Genomic DNA, 26106 nt, shown 5'->3' with positions numbered 1-26106 from the left:
ATAGGGCAGCTGTCATCTCTTGTTGGCATGTCACTCCCTCTCATAATCCTGAAGTTTATCCCCCACCTTCCTGGGTCTATCCCACTTGCTGCTTAGGGGCTGTTTACATGGAGGGAGGAAGATCCTAGATTAGGTGGACCAACCCCTCCATGCAAACAGGGCCTAAATTATCTAAAAGTACGTATGAGTTACATTCTGGAATGTACCCGGTAACCAGATTCTTTTTCTTCCACAGACATGTGTTCCAGTAGACATTATGCCAGGCGAGTTTGACCCGTCCAACCACGCAATGCCTCAACAGCCTCTCCATCGCTGTATGTTTCCCCAAGCAGCAGCTTACACCACTTTCCAAAGTGTTACCAATCCATACGAGGCTATAATTGGAGGTGTAAGGTAACAAGTTATGACTTAGTGTATAACTATGTGGTACAATGTGAACCTGTTGACATACATGTAATGGTACAGACGATACAAGTGCAGTCTATGTTTTTGCATGAACGACATAGTCTTAGAGGAAAGATAATCTGGAGTTAGTGTGAATATGTATTGTAGATGCAACTTTATTTAAAGTGAGGCTAGCTTGTGCATGAGCCAACTCTTTTAAACAGTCCTTCATTCCTAGCAAGTATATCTGCATGCAGTGAAGTATTTTTGACAATTCTTAGCAATCTGTATATTTCTTAGGAATAATTGTTAATTATTGTAAAGAGGTTGTCTGTACATTTCATTATTTTTGTATTGGAATCCAAAGAAAGTTAATGCTGTGAATTTGACTTAATTAGCCACTGAACTCATTGAAATACCTGGCTTCTTTTTCTAGTATAGTTATATTATTTAGTTTTCAAATTCCCTTGTTTTCATCATTCTTAGCTTTTTGCAGTTAATTAAATTGCTATACTCGACCAGTTTCCAATTATTGTGAGATGCTCAAACCACGTATCTATGCCAACCATAGATAAACTATCACAACCTTTGGTTTCAGGGTCCTTGGAACTTCAGGACAAAATGTTCAAGACATCTACAAAGTCTCAAGCTTTGAGGATCACGTGGAGATTTTAGAACACACAATGAATTGGAGTCACATAGCACCCACAGCTCCTGATACTCTAGGTAAAAGCAGAGTTCTTTGAATTACATGTACACTTCGGTTAATTTGGTGCCCTAATACTTGAAGGTACAAGAGTTAGGGGTTTGAGCGAGGGAGAACTGTGGGTTATCCCCACCCTAGAACTAGCATGTTTTTCCGTCCAAAATCCACCAGATGTCTTACTCTTGGTGTTGTAGGAGAATGTCTTGTGTAAGCTACAAGGTGAAAGCCTCCTGGGGGGGTGGGAGACTCCCATATAAAAGTGATAGGGGTGATTGTTGTACCTTTTAATTGGTTAAAATTCGTGGTTTGGTTCCCCTTGGGGTGCTAAAATCTAAATTAACTTCCTTCAGAGGTAGGAGGTACCTTTAAGGGTATTGAGGCTATATATTCTTATTTACGAGTAGAAGGCATTCAAAGGAATAGTCCCCGAAGCCTTTCCTCTTTGTAGTTATATTCCAACTTGAGGTAGTTTCATTCAGTTTCATACCAGAGGGATCTGGGGCTAAGGGTCCCTTGCTCTGATGAAATTGGCCTAATTGCAGCTTCATTTCCAGATGGAATTGTGTTTATTGAGCAAACCAAGCCTACATGTAATGTGGGAGACTTGTAAACCTGCAGTCTGCTTCTATTCTCATTTCCCTTGGTAAACCATTCCTAAAGGAAGGCAAAACAAAAATAGAGGCCAATTCAAATAAGAGGACACAAAAACACTGCTAAAATTAGGTCTGATTGCAATTCAGAGGCATGGCACCCAACTTGATAGAGCATCTTCCTGATTAGTGCAACAGGTGGTGTCACATTCATTGCATGCCAAGGACATCAGGCCATGAGGTTGGCCTGAACTGTGGTAAGGCTCTCTTTTTTCCAAGCGAACTCAGACTCATTTAATTTTTTTTTCTTGTAGGTTGTTATCCATACTATGACAAGGACCCATTCATTTTGGAGAAATGTCCTCATGTGTACTTTGTTGGCAATCAGCCCAAATATCAGAGCAAAGTTTTCCATGGTAAGGTCACACAACTTTATACATTTTGTTGGCCTTTGCATGATTATAAGTTATAGTAAAAACTGGTGCCGTAGCAGGTACTGCAAGATGTACTTGTTCGAGTTTCCAGGGACCCATTTAGTCCTGATAACTTAGTGGGCCTTATCGCTGTTCTGCAACAGAGATCCAAGTCAGAATTCATGTAATATATCAAACATGAGAAAGCGTGTTTCATCAGGTGCAGCCGAGTTTTCTTAAACGACTTCGAGGTGTTTGGATGTCAGATGAAACACACTTTCGAGTGTTTGATATGGCTTCTCAAATGATCAATAATTCTTGGAGAAATTGAAGGCTAAAGTTGGCAAAATTTTATGGTAATTAGGATCACATATCCAAACCACGGACACGGTAGTGATTTTCTTTGTTTTCTTTTGACGAATTATTAATGAGTTTGAGAAGAATATATAACACCATACATTTGAACTGCAGATGAAAGGTTTCAAGAATGAAGGACTATCACACTCATGTACACAACTTGAATGGTTGTGAAAGAAAGGCTGAAAAAATTCATTCATGAATGGGATTGTTGATTATTGACCCAGAATGTTCAATCATCATGACAGAAACTGCGTACATTTTCAACGTTGCCAAAAATAGATGTGAAAAACGTTGATCAGGCCCTGATTAGTAAGGTTAGCAGAACCTTTTGAAAAACATTCCCCAGGTTTCTGTATAGCAATAATTTGTTAAATTAATTATTCTGAATTGTTTTGCAGGAGAAAATGGGCAGAAAATATTGTTGGTGACTGTCCCTGCTTTCTCTAGCTCAAAGACATGTGTATTGTTGAATCTGCGAACTCTCACATGCCATCCAGTGAACTTTTCTGCATCTCTGCCATCTCAGCAAGAGCTGAGTGAAGAAGAGATGGAATTGTAAACATTACTGAACTGGGGATAGAAGGGAAAATCCTCAAATTAGTAAATAACTATCTTTCATTTTGTGTGCTGGACAATTGCAATACAGTGGAAGCATTTATACCTTGGTACACTTTGTGCATAGCAAATACCACCATTCGCAGAAAACATCACTCTAGGATACATGAATGAAAATCGACTGGAAATTTAGCTAAAAAGAATTTATATAGTTGAGAATGTTGACTACTGAATCTCAGTGATTTGAAGGTTGTTTGTTCTGATATTCTTTATACTGTCTCTTATAAATTATTCAACTCCATTAAACACAACGCAAATAAATTGCTTCTTTTTATTTGTTCTTGCTATATTTCATGCTTTCACTTTTCATGATTTTAAATGGAGAAAAGTTTTTGCGTAATGTGCAGCGAAAGCAACTTTCTCATTAAAATATTCCCCACTTAGACTTGCCTGTGTTGGGGCATAATGCCGGGCATTAAAAGGAACAGGCACCAAGATAAAAAGCTATTCTTTTGTCCATGATTTTTCCCAATTTTGTTAACCCTTTAACCCTTAATATCAAAGAACAAATTCTCCTATCCTGTCCCCATACTTTTGTTATAAAGTTACTGGGGAGAAGTAATTAAAATATCAAGAACATTCACCATGGGTGATCATATCCTTAATTCTCATGACCTCGGGGTTTGAATCAGCATTGAAATTGCAAGGAGAAATTTGATTTTTGATCACTGTTAGGGCTAAAAGGGTTAATGAAAAGAACCCAAGACAGCAATGTGTGCAGAGTACCACCTGTACCCAAGCACTACCTTCAGAGTCAGTGCCAATGCTCCAGCGCCATATTCAATTATTTATGATGTTGGCACTGAGTTAACCACGGTCAGATGTAAAGAAAGATAAGAAAAGTCCATTAAGATAAGGTTTTGACTTTGAGAGGTCAAAGCTTGTAAGTTTTGTGAGTCTGAGTTTACTACGTTTAAAGACTGTAAAGTATGTTGAGACTGGTCAGCACTGGGTGTCTATGTTTACTGTTTAAAGGGGAAGTATCACGCAAATTTGATGTCATTTCAAAACCTCAGAATGTTTGTCCGTCAACAGAAACAAAAAAATAATAATAAGAAGAATGGTCTAGTTTTGTTACAAATTACCACCCCAGTGCAATCAAACTGTTGATTAGTGCCTCTGGCCAGAGACATAGTAGGTCAGAAATATGGATTAAAACTTGAAAAATGTTAGGTTAACATTTACTTTTTCAAGTTCTTGCATTTTTGTCTCCAAAAGGCGCTAGAACAGATCACAAATTGTTCCTTTCAAAAATTGAGTTGATTCCTTTTCTCTTATTGTTCTAGAATTATTTTGTAGTTAAGTGAAGGTCTTATTTCACCATTTTTAACAAAAGAGGTCAAAAACCCATGACACTTCCCTTTTAAATGCGTGACATCCAGAAAACTGATTCACCTACTGGTTACTGAAATTTTTGGTAACCCCTAAAATGATGTTCAGGTAGTGAACTCACAGACTCACGATAAACTTAGCAGCTTTGAGCTCTTTTTAAGAAAAAACTTACCTTTAATGGACTTTTCTTATTTTTACATTTGACCCTACCATTCCAGGGCATCATGATGGAATATGCCAACAGCATTCTTACCAGGATGAAAAAAATGGTAGGGGCAGAGGCAAGAAATTTTCATTCCATGAAATTTGCCTGAATTTCAAAATTTTCATTTAAAAAAATTAATAGGTGCTCATAACAACAACAGGGAGGGGCACACTGGATGATGCTGCCCTTCCTTAACAGTAACCAACCATGTCAGCTACTACAATCATATCTTTTGTTCCCTAAATGAATATTAAGCAACAATCAAACCCAAAAAACATAAGCTATGGAAAAAAGAAATAAAAGATTAATCGCAACTCAAAAATTTTGTTCCTGTTACACCAACCCCTCTCCCAGTAATTCTAATAGATTCTGAAATGACTCTAACTTTGGTTTTATACATGTAGGATACAATGCCTTAGCTATATTCCTAATTGTGTCCCAATATTTCTGGCCAGGTGTGTAGATGAGATTTGTGTGATTCCTTCTTTCATGACATGTTGCAAGCACTTTACTGACTTCTCAATGTTGTACAAAAAATTGCTGGGCGTGTACTGCTGGGACCCTTTGGCTCAATTATCAGCTACTGTTTTGAGAAACAAGCCTGTGCTGCAGAATGCTGGACCTGAGAAAGCTGTGAAAATCGAGCCTACTGGTCCTCTTCTGCTAACTGAGAAATAAAATCCTTAAGCTCAACTTGGGAGAAAGTCTAAAAAATATACTAGATCAACAAACTTGTCCCTTGACCTGCAAACTGATATTTTTACTTTTTATGCTTTCGATAAATTATAAACTTTATAAATTTGCAACTTTAAGAGTATTAGTTCCATAATTATTTTCAACTTTTATCATATTTACATAGAAGCATTTTAAGAAATTTCAAATTCCCATAAGGTATGTCCCCTAATGATAGCCTGATGAAAAGGATGATGATCCAAGCAATGCAATTAATTAAAGACAAAAAAAATAATTCTATAAAGCCTCTGTTACAATTACTATTTAAATTTGTAAATCAAATTGTTGTTTACTTGCAAAAAAAATGTTAAAAAGAGAAAATAAAATTCTTTAAGACTATTCCAAGGCTGTTGCCTAACAGGACCTGGTAGCCTGGAGTGCCTAAGAAATTGCTCTCGGCCCCTATATATTTTGCTGAAGCACCTAACATTTCACAGGTTAGACTCCTAACCTCTTAGCTTTTGGCCTTTTAGGCTTCTTTAAATTTTTCTTAGACAACAGCTTTGTAATTTCCTGTTTCTGGATGTAATAATAATATTTTACACTTAATACTTCTAATTTGGTTTCTAAGTATATGCTATTTATAAGACTGTCCTTTAAAAGGTATTCTTAAGCACTGCCACTCCTGCAGCAGCTCGACATCTTGACATGGCAACCACATCTTCCCACTGGTCAGTTCCTGGATCATATGCCTCCACAGTGTTAAGATAAGATGGCCCATCTATTCCGCCAACAGCGTAAACCCAACATCCATAGGTCACGACACATACACCATCCCTACATGAGTTAAGAGATGCAGCCTCTGTCCAAGTATTCATGCGAGGTTCATACATTTCAACTATATCCAGCCTTTGAGCACCATCAAAGCCACCGATGGCATAGATGCGACCATCCAGAGCTGCTGCACCTATTCCTGCTCTGGGCCGGCTCATGGGGGCCAGTTGAGTCCATCTGTTGGTGTGAGGGTCGTAGCATTCAATGGAATTGAGGAATGAAACTCCATCATTTCCACCTATCACAAAGATGCGATCTCCAAGTTCTGCCACTCCTGTGTTAAGATGAAAAGTGCATGAGACTTGGATACCTTATTTATTTATTTATTTATTCACCACGACATACAATCATAGAAAGTTACAGTGAATAATAGACTAGGATCTTACATAAGTTTAGAGTGAATAATAATAGTAAAAAAGAAGAAGTAAGAAGTGGCGAGGAGACCTCAAGAAACCCCCGGGCTTATACTGAGAGGTCTCCTCGGAGATATGTTAGGACTGTAAAACTAGTAAAGACATTGCATTTAGATCTTTTAACATTCGGTGGTAAGACTAAAGACATAACAGAGTCGGACGTTTCATACAATTAACTGAGGAAATCAAGAAGCTTTCTTTTGAAGGTGGATAGACTAGGGGAACCTCTCAATGATATTCAGGTAAGTAAGTGAGTAACTTTATTTGTCTTTATTTATCTAATAGGTTTTCAGAGATGTGGCTTTAAGTTTTAATCTTTCTTTACTAGAATCAGGTCCCATGCATAGGGCTAGGGATATTCAAAGTCATATTAACCCCAAGTAAATCCCACTTTAAACTAAAATATCACTATATTTCAGTAGTATGTTGAGAAGTTCAAGCCCAAGGGGGCACTACTGGAAGTGACTGATGTTTTAGTTTTTATAGGGTAGGACCTCTCCCCTGAGTCAAGGTTAATAATAATTATTGCCCTTGATTTTAGATTTGTCAACCAGAACCATCCATCAAAAAAGGCACATTGGAATTCTAGTGGATACTCAAAGAATCTCAACTCAATGACCAGCATGCAGATACTATCCTATATTAAATGATTAAATGAATAAACATTTCATAGAATCAACGTTTTTTTTTTCCCCAAAATTGTAAGGTTGTCACATACATTTTCACCACAAAAAGAACTAGGCAAGTGAAAAATAAGCTAAGGGTGGGGCAAGCAATTTAACATGTCCTTCATTTATAATGCTGTCTGATTACTTTAAATCTTTTTCAAATTATCTCATTGTGGAGATTTTCCTGGTGGGAGATTTTTGTCAAAGAGCATTTATCCGTTTATCTTGGCTCTTCTTGGGTAATTAACCATTTCTAGGAGGGTTAAGCCATCCCTAATTCAAACCATGTGGTTTTGGAGTAATTAATCTAGCAGCCTGGTGAAACATCTTGACTTAGTTAGCTCTGCCCAAATAAAGGGGGGAAAACTTCTCAATATTGTATTCTCTTTTGCAGGTGAGAGCAACACTTTTGAGGAAGAGATATAAGGTACAACGAATGGGAAAGTTAGACTCCCTAGGCTGGCTTCCCCCTCCTCCTTAAAAAAAAAATTAGTTGTCCATATGTGGTTCAAGAAAATACCCATCCCCCCACAGAAGGTCATTGGAATTACTGAGGGGGAGGAGGATCTCACAAGCCAGTTTTCACAGGAAATTGTGAAGCCAAATGGAATTACAGAGGGGTGGGCAGTCCACACCAAAAAAAACCTCTTGTGAAAGGGATATGGATATTTTCTGGAGCAGCAGGTTACTGTTGAGCTTTGTTACTAACATAGTAAATGGTAAATCACATACCAGGGAAACTGCGAGTAATATTTGTAGGTGCAACAAGGCTCCATACATCCACCAAAGGGTCATATCTTTCTACAGTTTTTAAACAAGATCTTCCATCGTAGCCTCCCATAGCGTACATTGCTTCTCCGAGGACACCCACTCCAACTCCTGAGCGGCTTGTGTTGAGTGCCTTGACATACATCCAGCGGTTTGCGTCTGGTGAAAAGCGTTCTACTGTGCTCAAACGGGAATATCCATCAGAGCCTCCCACGGCATAGAGACAACCCCCAAGACTTCCTGTGCCAAGTTGTTGTCTGGGGACGTTCAGTGATGCGGCAGGTTGCCAAATGTTGCTTTGAAGACTGATAAGGAAAAATGACAAATTATCCCACGCAAATGCAAATGACATCCGTTCATTTGAGGCGGACTCGCTGAAGCATTGTGTTTTGGGTTCCGGTTGGAAGGTACACACCAACAGAGAGATTAATCGGCCTATTGTTCTAGCATACGCGCAAATTTTCTTAACTTATTCTGAGCTGAATTGAAGCAACAAAACGGGGAACAATGTTATGGTCCTCTTTACAGTCATCTGATTCGTAAAAAAATAAGAGGGATTTCATCAATAGACGAAAGCCAATTAACCTTGTCAACCGCCTTCAAATTCCTAACATGCAATTTTAGTATCGTAATATTTCCATGAATAAACTTAAGCTTACTGTGTTCGCGCGAACATTTGAGTTTAAACAAATACATTTTAGTCGTTGAAAGGCCGTAAATTTAGAATTAAAATTTGTTAAATTAAGAGGAGTATTGCCTTTCCAATACAAAACCAAACGTTAGAAAAGTCCACAATAAAACACAGCAAAGCTGAATAAAAATTCAAGTTAATCATGCCAAAAAAATCCTTTAAAAATGTAAACAGAGAATGAACATAAAGTTTACAGTAGAAAACTAGCCTGTCAAAATATAGAAATTAATTTAAAAAATACACAAAGCAAACCTGTAGCTTTCCACTGTATTGGAAATAGTTTCTCCGGCTTCCTTTCCACCTACAGCGTACAAAGTCCCCATCATTGACTTGCGCGGTTTCATGCGATCAGTCCGCAACTGTGCTCTTTGCTCGGGCAAAAGATGATAGTTTTTTGCTTCGTCCAATAAATCCCTACATGTCATATTCGATCTTATCAACGCGTCCACGTCTATTCGGTTCAGAAGATAGTGTTTGGAGATCAGAGGCATGCGGACATACCGTATAATGTTTGGGAGTTGTTTAACACGGTTGTTTAAGTCGTGCTTCACCCAAGACATCACCGCATCGTATACTTCCTCTTCAGCGGCGATGTTCAAATCGTCGCTTGAAATCACCTTGATGAGCAACTCGCAAGGAAGCAAAGCATACTCTTCCGACTTCATCACTTCTCTGAAGTTTTCAAGCACAAAATTGTCAACAACTTCGAGGAAATTCACGCAACCGTGGGCCTCAGTGAATTTTCTGATACCCAAGCAATTCGAGGGGTCTAGCTGAGTCTCCAAAAATTGACAACATAGTTCCCGAACTTCATGAAATTGTACCAAACACGCCGTTGCAAGTATGGACTGCACGTTTTCAACATTAACGTCTACTTTGCCTGTGTAAGCGAACTCTACTAGCTGTTGGACTATACCGGCGTCAATGTCTTTCATAGTGACAACTTTTTGCCTACTCTCCACTAAATCGCTTGTAAACATGGCGTAGAAGTAAGGACTGCAAGCAGCCAATACAGCTCTGTGAGTCGGAATATGCTCGTCACCGATTTTAAGAACGACGTCGCAGAGTTTAAGACAGTCCTTTCGATGCTTGTTCATAATCTCCAGTACTCGAAAACTGTGTGCTAGGGTAAAGGGAGAGTGAATTTCCCTGCTCAAGGAAACACCACCGCCTGCCACCTCCATCATTTTATACTTTTACTGATTGTTTGTATCAGTTCTCAGATGAGATTGCGAAAGACTGGGAACGAACTTGTTTCGTCAGACGTCGGGCGGAGATTGTTCGCGAATGTCCGGTCGCTGGACGGCCGAAGAAGGCGCGCGCTTCCACCCCGGGAAGCCTGTTCTCAGAGGTTCACTGGTAAGCAGATTATTTGTAAAACATGATAGTGTTCGAGCTAGCCACAAGTTGTGAAAATTTTCCTGAAGAAAATGCCGAAAGAAGAGACCTGGAATTAACCAAACGATGCCAAGAAGTTGTTGAAAAGGTCCAAACTATTGACATTTTCTTGACAAAAAATGGTTAAAATTACACTGAATGGCACAATGACATTCTAAAGTTACTAGTTTACCAATGACGTTTTGCACTTCCGTCTCTTTCTCACTTCTGAACAATCCAGACGATTTCAGGAAACACGCAACTGTCTCTGATATTCCGAAGATATCGCGAAAACTTTCTGAAAAAGTATCGAACTCCTGGTACCGAAGGAGTTCCAATTGCAGAGGAATTTGTGCCTAAGAAAAAAGAAAGTTCATAAATAAAAACATACTAAGAACATACCCTAGGCTGACAGTTACTAAGAAAAATTTTTCAGTTGGCTTCTTTTTTTCTTCTTCAAAAAACTGTATCAACTCTGACAAAATTTAAAATTGGGTCTAATCAGCTTTTAGGAACATCTTCTGAAATACTGATAATAAGCTTATTTTACCTTCTTTTACGGATTGGTTTATTGAAATGCTGTGAAATGCCACTGACAAATCAGGTAACGGTTTAATAAAGAACAGCTTAAGAATGTTTCAAGCTCAAATGGCAGAAAAACCTAAGAACGTTCAACCTCAGGTAGCAAATTTAACGTTCTCGTATAAAAGAGAGAGTGTATTTATGTTCTACTGATGAAGACAAGTTACTAATTCTCATCTTTGCTCACTTCAATAGAAACACGATCACCCACCTGACTCGTCCCCAGTCGTCTCTCTTGTTGGGAAACGCAGAGCGCGAAGAGTGATGGGAAGGAAGAAAGCGAAGCGCAAGGGGTGATGGGCAGGAGGAGAGAGAAAGAAAGAAACCGTCGTCTCTCTCCTTTCCACCTTCCCATCACCCTTTGCGCTCCCCGTCACGCGAGACAAGAGAGACGACTGGGGACGAGTCAGAAATAAAGACCCAAATTTACCGACACCCCTGATAATCGCAATCCGGCTGCGAGACGTGTCCAGTCAAAATTCCCTTTCAACGACTGCCAGTAGCAACACTTGTGCCAACCAAATAACATACTGACAAAGGCCGGGAAAGGGAGTATATCACCTCAACATCCCACCAGTAACGTAATCTAAGAAAACCTGATAAAAGCAAGGTCGAGATTTCATCCGTTTATTCCTCCTCAAATTTCACCTTGTTGTTGTATAAAATGTTCGTCGTTGAAGACAAAGTTGTTCATAGTCAAAATCATTCTTAGAAGGTCGCAGATAGATTCCGTAGGGACGGATTTATCAGTTCGTTGGCCAAGAGCTATTCTACATGCGTTGATTCCTTCGTTAGTAGGGATGTTCGTGTATAGGGATGACACATCAAGGGTAACAAGTATGGTATTGCTGGGGAGGGCGTCGATATCTTAAAGTTTGTTTAACAGGTGGGTGGTGTTCTTTACATAAGATGGGAGTGACTGCACCAAAGGATTAAGATGGAAACTAACGAATTCCGATATTTTTTCAGTAGGATGCCCATTTGCTGAGACAATGGGTTGACCTGGATTTCCAGCTTTGTGGATTTTAGGTAGGATATAAAAACGACCAGCTTTACGATCTTGAGGGGTTAAGTAGTTGTGAGTTTCTTTGTCTATAATGCCCTCAGAAAGAGGCCTTTTGAGGTAGAAACGTACCCTTTTGTTGATACCTTCGGTAGGATCTTCATTGAGTTTCTTGTAGAACTGTTGATTGTTTAATTGTCTGTAGTCTTGTCTTTCCATCACCACAGTACCAGATCCTTTATCTGCAGGTTTGATGATGATGTCCGTTCGTCGTTGTAGTTTTTTAAGGGCGTGACGTTCTCTGCGGGTTAAGTTGTCACGGATGCGTGTTGGTTTGGCGTTCATAATGTCTGGTTCTAGGGTGTCGATATAAATGTTGAGAATTCGATTACGATCTGACGGAGGACACCAAGTACTTTTAAGGCGGAATGGATTAGGTGTTAATTCTTGTGTCTTGTCTTCGTTGTAGAAATACTCTTTCAATCGCAGACGTCTTGAAAAATCATTGATGAGCCCAGTCGATGTGTCTAGGGGTCGGACAAAAGGTTAGATCTCTTGATAAAAGAAGTATTTCATCGTCAGTCATTGTGACGTTTGAGAGGTTAATAACGGTGGATGTGTCAAGGCGAATTGGTGTTTTATTTCTAGAAAAAGAATTAGATCGGCGAACTCTGCGTGGTTTTCTACGTTTATTTCTTGTGTTATCTTCTTACTCAGGGATACCAAGGATGCAATTAAAACTATGTTCTGCAAGACCACAGCGACAAACAGATGAGTGGTGCCAGATCTCTTGTAGACCTGGATCAATAAATTTGTTTCAAATGCAAAATATACACGGCAGACGGATCTTAAAATAAACAAAAATGGCTGGTATAAGAACTAAAATATATAACATGTATAACAAATTAGTCCATCCATCCATTTATTCATTCATTCGTTTGTTCGTATGATACACTTGAGTTTTGAAGTATTTATTCGTGCCGTTTTCTAAAGTTTTCTATTCTAATCTGACCTCCAAATTGGATCAATATTAACTTCTACGGTAGAAAGGGATGGTAGCAGGCCTTACTGGCCCACACGGCCGGGGTTTTAAGCCGGTTTCAATGACATGGAGCAACAGGGAGTATTGCTACTTTTAGTCCACGATCAGGTGCAATATTTCAGCAGCGCTCTTATACTTCCTTTTATTTGGCCCTGGGAATGGTTTACCAAGCGAAACGAAATTAGAGCCTGATCGCAGGTTATGCTACTTCCCCTACATGGGATGTTACACTCTTAATATTAACTCCCCTTGCCCCTCCCCCTCTTAATTTCTTATTTGAATTGTCCAAATCTTGGACAGAATAAAGCCAAAAGAAATTAACCCCCTCACCCAGATTCAATGATGAACACGAGCATAGCAGAACGCGCCGCTTTTCCATCATTGAAATGGGGGGGATGGGTGGTCCTGATTTTTTCCTTTGAATTGTCCAAGATTGTAGTCCAACGCAAGGTTATTATAGAAAGAAATTGTATCCTTTCAGCTTGTAACTCTGTTTATCGTGAGATTTTCGTCTCGTCGCGAGACCGTGAGACTGAACTGAAAACCGTGAGTGTCACGGCAAAATCGTGAGACTTGAGAGGTCGGTGGCAGTAAGTTCGGGGGTGGGCGAAATTGCGCGACGAAAGTTTTCCCTCTCCGGCCTCCGAGGATGGGAATATGAATACCCTTGTCCCAGATGTTTTACTTCTTCTTTCTGCTCAAACAGAATACAGTTAACGCGAAGAAGAAAGTAATCTTCCGGGAATATTTGAGATGTCCGAAGAACAGGAAGAGTTTCTCATGGTCATTTCCGATGTCATGCCGAAAAAGGCACGAACTCACGTCCTCGAAAGGAACAGTCACGAAATGTCACGCAAACTTTATTCCGCTGATTTGAATTACTGCAGTCTCATGTCAAACGTGCTCCGCCAGCTTGCTCCCTCGGATCGTTGATATGTCATTTCCCGTTCTAAATTTTGCTATTACGACTGTGTTGAAGAATTTCCCATCACGTTGATATATATGCATGCACCTTAAGTGAAGGGGAATCCCTCAACAGTTGTTCCGGTTACAGGTTGGCAGTGAACAGGCGCCATCGAAGGCAAAGTAGGCAAGATTTTGGTGAGTTTTCACATTCGATTCGCTTGATTTGTTCAGACTTGCAAGAATTTTCCGTTACTAAACTTAATTTTCGCCTCGCTATTGCAATTTGCAGATCTAAAAGAAAGGAGCGATGTCAAGTTCACCAAAATCAGGTAAGACGAAAACAAGTTCGTGATTTTCTGGCTAGCTCAGCTTTTCATCGAATTCGGATCCATATTTGCTGCTGTGAAAATACTTTTTTTGCTATGCAATCATGGCAATTGCATAGATAGTAAACCTGTATGTAAGTTAAGTTTATTAAGAGAGGTTTAAGCTTACACTGACTTTATACAAGCTATAACATGCAACATTAGAAATTTCTAGTGGGCCATTCAAATGAAAGATACAATTTGTTTGTCGGACAAAGGCAGTAATAATTACTGCCTTTGTATAGTAAGCTTTTGTATAGTCAAATTTTTCCTTGACTATTTTTGTTTAGATATTTTTATTCTTATCACGGCAAGTAATGTGCAATATGTTAGCTAGGCAAATAATTTCATTTTGAACCTTTCAACTGTTTGATGTCATGAATTTGCATGTAGCTTGTCAAACAACTTTTACCAAGGACAATGCAAATGGCGTACACCTGTGCTACACTTGTTACCCAACAGAACGTACACAAAACCTTAGGCAAGCCAAGCAAACACCACATGGTGTACACTGTACACTGGGGAGCAGGGACAGTGCAGTGGTGAGAGCACTCGCCTCCCACCAATGTGGCCCGGCTTCAATTCCCAGTGTTGAGTTGACGCCACATGTGGGTTGCATTAATTTTGTTGTTGACTCTTGTCCCTGCTCAGAGAGTTTTTCCCAGGTTACTCAGATTTTCCTCCCTCCACAGAAACCGATATTCAAAAATTCCAATTTGACCTGGAAACAGTCGATGAAAGAGCCATTCTGTGGAAGCCACTGAAATTCCCATTCATTTATTTGTTTAGTTATTTAGTTAGTTAGTTATTTAATAACAAGTTTGTGAGCATGGTTGTGAAACATGTCAGAACACGTATGAATCAAGTTCATCCTTTTATTAATGATAAGGCATGTAGGCACGCACAAACAATGCATAACATGTGGCATGTATTTAAATGTTGGAGAAAAAAGTGTTCCTTGATCCTGTATGTTCGAAATCTTTAAGTGGCCAAAGTTGGACAAGGAATCTACTGGGAAGGCTCAGATCTGCTGACCAGATAAACCCAGCAATGTATTCAGATTAGCCCTGCAAGTTCTTAGCTTGGTAGAAATTGCCATACTAAGGGGGTGCCTCATGTCTGCATAACAAGACAGGCATAGTAGCCGGTATCATGTCTTGGGACCAAGTTATCCCAGTCCAACAGGAAAAAAACATAGTTATGCTGTGACAGGGCTTCAGCACAAATCTGAAGGGTTGGTATAGGCAGGAAGTTTCCACCTTTAATTTATTGTCAATCTCTCAGTCTAGGACTGTACCTCCTTTTGTTATTGTGCATACGTTCTGTGCATCTTGAGGTGGTTTGAGAACCTCTGATTTCTGATTTCTGATTTCTGATTTCTTACTAATTCAAAAATATTTTTCCATGATTTATGACTGTGGGAAAAGCAGTCTGCAGCAAGGGTTATTAGAATCCAAAAAAGGAAATTAGGAGTAAGCATGCATTTTTTAGCGATAATTTAGCTTCATTTTGGGAAAATTCTGCCATGCATTGTTATTGTTGCTTAATGATGTCCAAAAAATGCAATTGGCCCCCCACTTCCTTTTTGGATTCAAATAACCCTTGATCTGCCTTTCCCACATAGTCATAATCTGTGCAAAAAATACTCTGCATTAAAAGACACCATCCTTAAGTAGGAACATAAAGAAAAATTGAAGCTATTAAAATAATAATAACAAGGAATGATGTGCAAGTAAACGAAGCAAGCAACAACTAGGGGATGCTTTGCTGGCTTCCAATAAAGTGGCCATTGAGATGGCTTTTATGACATGCTAACACATGCACACAGCCAAATTACAAAGAAGTCACATGGCTTAATTGGGCAATGACTACTTCAGTTGCTACACTTCCTTTTCCCACTTTCTTTAGAAATGGTAATGTGCTCCGTGGGTAAAACAAATTACATTATTTTACATTTATGTAATTTTTACATATGGTATTAACTAAAGTATAAAATTTGTGAACTTTCTTTAGGAAAAAAGCAGAAGAAACCAAAAGGTCCAAAACTTGACTTTTCAAAGGGCCACTCATCCCCTACAACATCACCTTCGTAAGTACTTAATATAAAACCTCAATAGTGTTAAGCATCTTATTTCTCTTTACAATGTTTAAATGTGGCTAAATGTAATTTGGGCTAAGCTAGACTTGAGCCAATACTGTTCCGCAGCGTTTGGGGGGTTATGTGCATTTGGGTTGGGCTGATGTGTGTTGCATTCGAGCTCTGTGAGGATGTGCAGTTGCGTTGAGCATTGAATCTGCTCGTGGCATGCTTTTGCTCCCTCTCCCCCCTCCCTTCTGTTGGTCATGGTACATGTAAGTATGTGGGTTGGTAACTATATCTCCACTGATTCTTTCAGTGTGACGATGCTTGGGTGGTTGCTGCTCTTAGGGTTGTCATGGATACCTGCATGCTCTGCTTGTTGCTCGTTTCTCTCCTGGCGCCACCTTCTCTTAGACACCTTCCCCAAACTCATCTATAAATAATAAAAAATACAGGCTCAGGTCTTGTAATAACTTAAGTGATCACCAAATGTAAAGTGCTATAATTAATAATCATGATATTAACAGATAATTTTCTTCCAACTAGCGCATAAAAAATATCATGTCAAACATTGAGGAGAATATACACCTTGATATTTATATTCAGGACTTAAGGGGTTACTACATGTATGATCACGCCTGTTATTGACCAAGTGTAAGGTTGAAAATGTTTTACCTGACTCCATCTCCGGCCATGCTCATTTCTTGACTCAGTCCAACTCTCTTCGCTTCCTTTTTTTGTAATAATTTGCAAGGTGGCAATCAAACCTAAAAAGAGTTGTCAGTACTTGCTGACCCAAGTGTGTGGAATCAAATTTTATATGATTTTAACTTTCATTCAACATCCATTCAACATTTTCTTTGTTCTTGAAAATCTGGAATGGCCTTGAAACCATTTGAACACTCCATTCATCCAACATTTGCCCAACATCCAGTCAACTTTTGTTGAACGAATGTTGGTCAAATGTTGAAACGGTTTAAACAGGCCTTTAGTCAGCTTTCTTAAATTTAATTTAGAATGATTTGTTTTACATCACTTGATCATCTCAAGTTATATTTTTACGAAGAGCTGAGAGCCTGAATAGTGGTAATTAATTTAGTTAAATCTTTGTATTTCAGGACCACTCCTCCAAGGAACCTTTCAGACAAAGCCACCCTTACTGTTGATGGAAAGGTAATTTATTGTCATTGTTATTGATAATAAGTCAAATGATCCGGGGTTCCCAGATGAACACGGAGCATAAAAGATGGGTCGTGTTGATTCTCACCAACATTATCACAATCCGACTCTCAGTGAGTCAATTTGTGAACACCCTTAGATGAGATGACTCAGATTGTACTGAACAAACAGGGCTTACTTAGACTGTAGTTAGTTTGTTTTGTGAGACGATCTTAAAGATGATTGACAACATGAAATGGGCAGCCATTGGCTGAGTTTCTATCATCAGAGGTGACATACATGTAAAGCAAATTTCAAAGAACATCAAGTTAAAGGATAGCAGTTACTGTATGACCGTACTTTTGTGATTGACTACAGGAGTTTGAGTGCAATGCTGAAGATTTGAAAGAAATAAAAGAGCTTGGCCATGGAGCTTATGGATTTGTATACAAGATGATTCACGAACCAACTGGACACATAATGGCAGTCAAGGTTGTTAAGGATAATTATTTATAATTTATAGACTGAAGGGTGAGAATATTAAGTGACACTTTTAGACTTATCATGGAATCAAAAGCAAGCATGGTAGCCAAGTGGTTAGGATAACACCCACAGTGGTAGCCAGGTTCCATTGTGATACTTCACAGTAATACTGTCCTTGCCATGACCCCTAACCCCCCCCCCCCCACCCTATAAGAGAAGACAGACTTGGTCATAAGAGAAGACAGACTTGCTCAGATACCAAGATCTCGGTTTTGTGACCAAGATCTTGACTGGGCTGGAAATCTTTCCCATAAGCACTCCAGCATGGTTACTGCATCAACTCAAAAATGGCCAAAAAACACCTTGATTGCATTGCTGAAAATGAAAATTAAACATCAAAAATGGGAGTGGAGATGGTAAAACTTATGAGACTGAACAGAGGCTTTGTTCAGGCCTGTGGTTGCTTCACAGTTACTGGATGATTTTGACAAATGTTGAAAGGCAGAGAAAGACAAAGCCTAGAATCTTGCCTTTTTCATCTTGGTAACCAGGCTGAAATTTCCCATATGAACAGAAGGCAAAATTCATTTTGGTATATGAAGAGGCTATCAGTGTTTATCACAAATTATTCTGCTAGCAAATCTTGCAAACCAACATTGAGAGGGCAGAGTGACGAGATCTGTCCCAAGAAATCTGACAAAGACTGCAGATACTAGACAGTGTTAAGTACTCTGACCAGCTGTATCTGAGCTTATTTACAGGGTTTAGTCCATGATTTACTTTTCCTTTACTTTTTCTTCAAAAACAGAGAATACGAGCTAATGTAAACTCCACAGAGCAGAAGAGACTTCTGATGGATTTGGATGTGTCTATGCGGGTAACTGATTGCCCATACACTGTGCACTTTTATGGTGCCTTGTTCAGAGAGGTTTGCTAATTATTGTGATGTTTTTTGTTGTGCTGTTCAGTAGTAAACATTTATTATTTCCTTCTGCTTTCTAAATTTTTTTTATCCTAAAAGTTGGAGCAAAATTCATAATCGGAAGGTTGAAATCTGAACAATAACCTACTGATTTACCCTTGACCATCTGTTTGCTAATCAGCTTCTACACTTGTAGTCATGCACACCCTAACTTTGAACGTGCAGTTCCAGAAAAAATCCATACCCACCCCATGGAAGGTCATCGGAATCTCTAGGGGGAGGGGGGGAGGTCTTAAAAGTCAAAACTTTATGAGCAAAGTATGAAGCTAAACTGGAATTTCCTGGGGGACGGGGGCTGTAAAACAAAAAACCTTCTGTGGGGGGAGTATGGATATTTTCTGGAACATGCACAATCCACAGATGGAAAACTATAAAGTGTGACCATTCAATGAAAGCTACTAGCTGTCCAGTTAAGACTTAACCAAAGAGGGATCGGCACACACCAATACCTTGTGTGCAGCTTAACTGGCAGATGATCAATAACATTGTAAATTAATTTCAAAACCAATTACTACACAGGTAAATAACCAGAGACTTGATATCATCGGCTGGCAAGGCACAATTCACTTGACTGCAATGATGTGTCCACAACAGTTGTTGAAACGTCCTGGTCAATGTCACCAACAATAGTCCCTGTGAGGAATATACTCACGCAGACTTATCATATTATTTGACTCTTGGATGCAAACTAGGTAGTTTCCAATTTTCTTTTTCAAAAAAAAAAAAAAAAAAAAAACAGGAATATCTGAGCTGGAATACAATACCAATGTGTTCCTGGTAGCATGTAGAATTTATCCAAACGATATATCTTGGAACCAGATAGGCTAAAAGCCTGAATACTACTATGCAACTTAATTTGCATCAGTGATGCACTGACTTTCTTAAATCTGATCTTCAAGGGAGATGTGTGGATTTGCATGGAGCTGATGACAGCATCTCTGGACAAACTGTACAAAAAAGTGTATGCCACACCTGGCAGAAGAGTTCCAGAGGAGGTCCTTAGAAAAATAGCCTATGCAGTGAGTATTGTGTGATTGGCATCTTCATAATGAATTCTAACTTTAACAGATGTGTTTATTAATAAATTAAACATTCAAGAAGTTCTGCTTTTAAAGGGCAAGCCCCTCCTTCCTTTCAAATTTACACCTTTATGGGCGTGAAAATGCAAATTTTAGACTGGACACTGTTAATCAGTTGCTTGAAGAATTTAGTCTGAAAAAGTTTCCCGGTAAATGATATTTAAAAATCGGAAATAGGTCTAGGGTAGGGTAGGGATTTTCGGTGTTTACTCTAGAATTAGGCTGCAAAATAAAGGTTAACATAGTCTAGTATAGGTTAAGCTTCTCAGAGTCCCAGCAGCACACCCCCACCCCCCAGGGGAAGACTGTTACCTGGACATGTATTGTATAGTTACAGACATCCATTTTATTCACTCCACACAATTTCATTTGCCTCACAGATGATCCAAGCCTTAAACTACCTTCACAGTAAACTGAAAGTCATCCACAGAGGTAAGAAACAATGTTTTCACATTATGGCAACTTACATGATAGAACTGTTGGGTATTTTATTTCAATTTTGTGTATGTTTGCAGTCTACAGTAGTCTAGTATTTCCAGCAGTAAATAGGGGTATTATCTGCATCTGAATTAAATCGACTACTGTAGTCTTTTGTTTTTTTAAACTTAATTTTCATTCTAAGTTATTGTTGTTTTTAGCTTGGAAGAACAAATAATCAATGTGTTGTTCCAGAAATATTCATTCCCCCCCCCCCCCCTCTCCCACTTCACTGTGACAGCTTCAGACTTCCTTTAAAAATTGTCACCTCTCACCCCACCCCCTTGGAATTTCTAGTGACCCTTCTTGGAGTGGGTAGGGATATTTTCTTGAATCACATTCAGTGACTTCAAATTTTCCTATCATTCATTCACTTATTACTTCATGACTTTACAGATGTCAAGCCCTCCAACATTTTAGTAGACGACAAAGGCAATTTTAAACTGTGTGATTTTGGAATAAGCGGGCAGTTGGTAGATTCATTAGCAAAAACAGTTGATGCCGGCTGCAAACCATACATGGCTGTAAGTATTCACCAAACAAAGTAAGTTTGTATATTGTACAAAAATGAAGCACATTGTGTGCTTCAGGTAGTTTTTAGCATGTGCTTCTATTTTGAAAGGTTGGGACAGCTGCTACACTGTAGTTGATGTAGATTTTTTAGGAGATTGATGGACCTTGTTGTGGTTTTGGGTTGACTTGTAAAAGTTTGCTAGACATGTATGTTACATTTTGCTTGAATCCAAGTTTGCCCTGCAGTTCTTTCCTTTCTTAACGTTAGCCTTGGCTTTTTGGCATTTGTGAATACATTGATGCTGCGCTAGTACAGAGAATTATCCTTTGTTAAACAGCTGCTATAATAATCATTATTATTGATATTGAAGGGTTGAAACCATAACCACCTTATTTGAGTTTCTAGGCCAACTTTCCATTGTGCTCAAAAGTGCGTGAATTTTTGCACCTGACCTTCAGTGTTTTGTAAGTGTCTGTTGTTCAACTTTCTTGATTCCTTTTCTTTTGCTGGATAACATGAAATGGTGCTGACTCAATATTTTGAAGTTGTTTTTCTCTAAAACTAAGCATAAATCAGTGGGAAAAAAAAAAACACTGCAAATTGTTCTCTGGCTAAACTGAAGGCCACATGCAAAAGCAAAAATTCACTAAACAGGCACTTTTGAGCAAAATGAAAAATGAGCCTAAAAATTGACTGAAGACAGTTATGCTCTCAGCTCTTCAATAATCTAGAAGAATCTAGAATAAAGTGTTTCTAATTTTTTAGCCTGAGAGAATCAATCCATCCCGAGACATGAAAGGCTATGATATTCGTTCAGATATCTGGAGTCTTGGAATAACCATGGTAAGGTCATTTTAACAAACTTTAAAGACTAAGTAACTCAAACATATTGCTTCTGCCATATCCATAATTACAGAAACTCCCCAATAAAGGTTTCCATGTTAAAGAGGGTCTGTATTAAGTTGGTTGATTTCAGGTAAACTGTGTTGATTGGTAACAAACATGCTGTCCACTGTAATAATGAGTAGTCTCGCTGAGTGTCAATCAAGTAGGGTTCAGCTGTATTCAACTGCTTTGACTGAGTAAAAATGAAGTGTCTTCCCATGTTACGTTGTTGCTCTTTCTCCAGCCAAGTCTATAAAGTTAATAAATAAAATTAATGTACTATATACCAGAAGTACTCAATTAGAAGGTCTTTCGGAAACTGAGGGTGAAGGTACTGACAGGTCTCAGAGGACACATAGGCAGAATTGGAAGTGAAAATACTGTCCCTTCAATTCTCCAATTTTGGAACATTAAAAGAAATAACAAGGCCATAACAAACACTGGGGAATTAATATAAGTGAGATTAATAGTAAACTGAGCGGAATTGAGTAATGTCAAAGGCATCTTAGCAAGTGTCTGATCTTGTTCTTATAGTCCAAGGTAAAGGGTCATGAGATGTATGTAACATGTTAATGCTATATCATCGTCCTTGTCGTCATCATCATCATCATCATCACTAATAACAAATTCTGGGTAAACACATAGTGGACCAGTTCTCTATCTAGGGTGGAAAGAGGTGTACCATGCTCCTGGTAACTCTGTAAATCCATTTGCTTATATTAAAGTTCATACTATTTTCTCCTTTACAGATAGAACTAGCCACAGGAAATTTCCCTTATAAACAATGGAAAACACCGTTTGAGCAACTCAAGCAAGTTGTGCATGAGCCATCACCAAAATTGCCTGATGGAGGCCCATACTCTGATGAATTCAGAGACTTTGTAGTTCAGTGGTAAGGACATAGTTATTCTATTTGAATGCACGAGTTTTAGAAAGCAAATTAATTATCACCAAAGAGATCAATGTAGACACTTTGAGACTGAACTCGTAAAATGGTACCAAAAATACATTTTTAGCACCTGAAAGATATCACAATGTTATTTTAAATCTGTAAATTTGAGGTGAAATAATCTTTGTGTTTTGTCAATGATATTTTCAAATTTTAATCTGCAGCTTGAAGAAGGATTATCATGAACGACCCAATTATGTGTTACTCTTGGTGAGTACTATCATTCAGCTATATTTATCTGTTGTCTGATGAAAAACAGAGGCATGTTGCAGGCCCTTTTCCTTTATACCCTTAGGCTTGAACTGAAAAAGCTGCCAATAGTGGCTCAAATAGGGTAATTACAGTCAGTTCATGGCATGCATCATTGACCAGTATTCAGAGAATGAAATGAACATTCAAATTCCTCTTTGAAATGTCTGGTATTTGAAGATTTCTCTAAAAGACGTATTAACAGACTGAAACAAAATTCAAAATACTTGCCAATGGGAAACAATAAAATTTTTGAATACTTAAAAATGCTGTAATGTTAAGAAAAATAATTATTATTCATAGTTTCACACCATCAATAAACTGGGGAAATTTCTATGGGATCTCTGAAATCTTGTTGGCCATGTTCAAAACTGACACGTAAATTTCAAAACTCTGTTCAAATGCTAAAAATACTGGTCACACATGATGTAGATTGACTGTAAATTCTTTCAAACTACATTAATCCTCCATATAAGCATCATGGTCCTGAGTATTAGAAAGTTCTGAATTTGATAACCACTTTAACCACTTCTTGCTGATCTACGTCACAGAATGGTGTTAATTGTATTTAGTAAACTTGTTAATATTTATTTTCCACCAGGAACATGAATTTATAAAAGGAGATGGCTCAGACAACAGTTTTGACACCGAAAGTTGGATAACACCTATCTTGCAGGAACTGGAACAGCCAAGTTAATAGTTACAGTAATTTTCAGGAAGGCAATAATTTTAAATTGTGTGATTTCAGAAAATGTCCATACCCACTACATGGAAGGTCGAGGGAAATTCTAGGGGGGGAGGGGGTGCCTTAGTGGTAAAAGAATTGAAAGGAAAGTATGAAACTAAACTGAAGTGTGTGAGGGGGGGGGGGGGGCAAAAATCGCTGTAGGGGGGTGTTGGATATTTTTTGAAACAACACATTGGTTTATTATAATATTTATATTCTAATCTGCAAGATGTATTCCAACAGACTGTCATTCATCAATAGGAAAGACTGTGTCTGGTTTTACACTTTCCAATCTAGTTGAAATGAAACAGATAACTGTCTTACAGAGTACAAATTTAATCAAGTAAAAAGTCACGGAATTTAACCAACCTTTAGACAAATTTTAGAAACTGCTTTCTTCTTCTACAATCCAAGGACAATATTGCATGCAGTCTTGATGACATTATAGCTATGTACTCTGTGAAGGGGATTTTAGTAACTGATTCATTGTTTAATTTAGGCTTGTGACAAGAAATTATGCTTTTACAGGCGAGCAAGCCTTTCCCTTGTAATTAACTTTTCCCTGTCCCTGCTGACAATAAGTGATGGTATAGTGGGAATAATAATTATGTGGAATGCAAAATTAATAAGTTTAATAATTATGTTTTGATGCAGTTAATACCTGTCTGACATTTTTTCCAACTAGAAAGAACTAGTTCTATTTCTACTTTTGTTGTTGTATTGTTTATGGAATGTTGGTGGTAGTCACCAAGCTAGCACCAAGTGTTTTTAGTATTATGGAAATTAAATTGGGAGATAAATTTTGAAATGTGATTCCTTTAAATAGTTGGAATATTAGTTTTCTTAATGGGGAGTGATTGGGGTGTTTTGAGAGAGTGTTTTTATTTTTAATAATATTGTTGCTAGATTATTTGCTGTATTTAATAGAGGAAATACGACTGATCTGCAGTTCATAAATACAGTATTTCAATTTGGTTTATGTTAAGCTGACAGAGAACTGCATGGATTTGGATCTTTGTCTATATCTCTCTCTTCAAATTGGTTTATCCCAGGGGAAACCTGGTCTAGATTAAATTCTTCAAGCAATTCATCAGTTTTCCTGGAAAATGGTACCCTATTCGAGACCAAAACTCTCTGATTGTCTCTACCTTATCCCAAACTAAACTGCTTGAAAACCATACCCTCCACAGCGGCACATACCCGTATAGCTTATATACGGGAGTACCCGACTTGCCTCCCCTTGAATTCCTTTACCTTGAGGCAAGCCTTATAAATTCCTGCAATTTGCTTCACATTTTTCTAGTATTTCGCAAAGTCAGCCTGTTTACTTCCCCGAGAAAAGTAAACTTCCTTGTTTAGGGTACTTTCCTTTCACGGGGAAATAATTAAAACAGGCTACCATGCAAAATACTAGAGATGTGCATGACTTCTTACATGTAAAAAGACTTGCCAAAAAGAAACGTTCTGCTACCAATGGTAGGTTAAAGTGTATGCTTAAATATTCTGTAAGCATGATACTGTATGACTATAAAGTTGTTTGTGAGGGGGTTAGTTTCTAAAGAAACTTTGGTTCTGTGCCGGTAGTGGGTGGAAACAAGTAATAGGTTTTATCAACAGAGTTGATAAAGTAATAAAGTTGTATGGCTTTTACACTGGTTTGAGTAAGTTACATCAGCATTCCCTCTTCAGTCTTCTGGCATTATGTTTATGTTATGTTGCCCTAGTGCTGTTTCTATCTTATACCAGTGTGAGTCATGTCAGTATGACTTCATCCTGGTGCAACAGTCAAACTAGTATCAGGTAAATGTGAGATGGCTGTGGCCAATCTAGGAGAGGGCCTCAATCTGGCAAACCGTAAGGCTTTTAGCCTTTCTCTCCCATGATCTAAAATGTTAATTCTCCCGACTAACTGCTATACATTTCTTTTAAAGTTAGTTCACAGAATTTGGTGTTACATCAAACTATTGCCTAGTTGATGATTTTCTTTAATGTCATCACCTGTCTGGTTGACAATGTATTGATAATGTAAGGAGAAATTACGTATTGATCACTCCTGGGAGTGAAAGGATTAAGAAGGCCTAATTCCCTTTTAACTGAATCATTTTTCATTTTGGGCTGCAATAATAGGCATGCCAGGCACTAGTAAGGGGCAGGGAACAGCCTTTTCTTCCTTTTTTTTTTGCATCTTCCATGGAGAGAGACTGCAGGCCCCCAGCTACCTTCCACAAAGTTTTGGATCTTCTGCACATGCGCTTGCCTCCGCTCGCCTGAAAAATGCAAAAAAAAAAAATAATGCCTTTTCTGCAGGCTAGGATCTCCCATTCTATTGCATCCATGGCGACATGCTTAAAATTTCTCTTGGTTTCTGTTCCAGAAAAAAAAATGCATGCATCACCACAGAAATGGTTTATGTTTTAATGTAGTATAATAGTTTTTTTTGTCTTGTACTGTAATAAAGTTCAGAATCAGAATTTTGTATGGAAGGCTTGTCCTGATTCTGAATTTTTCTGTACAAACTTTAATTCGTATATCTATTAACTTGCAAATTGTGTGACATACTGAAATTTTATGAATAAAAACTGCATTTGTGAATTTAA

General features: G+C 38.4%; 3 protein-coding genes across 3 annotated transcripts in view; 2 read left to right on the top strand and 1 right to left on the bottom strand.

The window, feature by feature from the left end:
• Nucleotides 1-3342, top strand: part of LOC146458575 (DNA polymerase delta subunit 2-like) — an 11372-nt gene extending 8030 nt beyond the window's left edge. The window contains exons 8-11 of the mRNA XM_085090821.1: nt 236-393; nt 983-1110; nt 1995-2096; nt 2852-3342. Coding sequence (XP_084946947.1) covers nt 236-393; nt 983-1110; nt 1995-2096; nt 2852-3012 — 549 coding nt within the window. The 3' untranslated portion in view covers nt 3013-3342. The remainder of the gene's footprint in view (nt 1-235; nt 394-982; nt 1111-1994; nt 2097-2851) is intronic.
• Nucleotides 3326-9975, bottom strand: LOC146458574 (kelch-like protein 20). Its single transcript, XM_085090820.1, has 4 exons — nt 8904-9975; nt 7925-8265; nt 3769-6385; nt 3326-3559 (listed from the first exon to the last, which is right to left on the bottom strand). The coding sequence occupies exons 1-3, from the start codon at nt 9836-9838 to the stop codon at nt 5934-5936; spliced, it is 1728 nt and encodes a 575-aa protein (XP_084946946.1). The 5' UTR covers nt 9839-9975; the 3' UTR covers nt 3326-3559; nt 3769-5933.
• Nucleotides 9883-26106, top strand: LOC146458573 (dual specificity mitogen-activated protein kinase kinase 6-like). Its single transcript, XM_085090822.1, has 16 exons — nt 9883-10010; nt 11580-11639; nt 12083-12158; nt 12331-13756; nt 13851-13890; nt 15940-16015; nt 17125-17179; nt 17543-17656; nt 18456-18575; nt 19529-19648; nt 20089-20140; nt 20582-20709; nt 21465-21542; nt 22334-22476; nt 22698-22743; nt 23384-26106. Exons 5-16 carry the CDS (start codon nt 13869-13871, stop codon nt 23477-23479), a joined length of 1050 nt encoding a protein of 349 aa, XP_084946948.1. The 5' UTR covers nt 9883-10010; nt 11580-11639; nt 12083-12158; nt 12331-13756; nt 13851-13868; the 3' UTR covers nt 23480-26106.

Source organism: Pavona decussata, unplaced genomic scaffold (assembly GCF_977016875.1).
Source record: "Pavona decussata unplaced genomic scaffold, jaPavDecu1.1 SCAFFOLD_233, whole genome shotgun sequence".
Classification (NCBI taxonomy): Eukaryota; Metazoa; Cnidaria; class Anthozoa; order Scleractinia; family Agariciidae; genus Pavona; species Pavona decussata.
The sequence above is the reverse complement of the archived record's forward strand: the minus strand, read 5'-3'. Positions and strand labels throughout refer to the sequence as shown.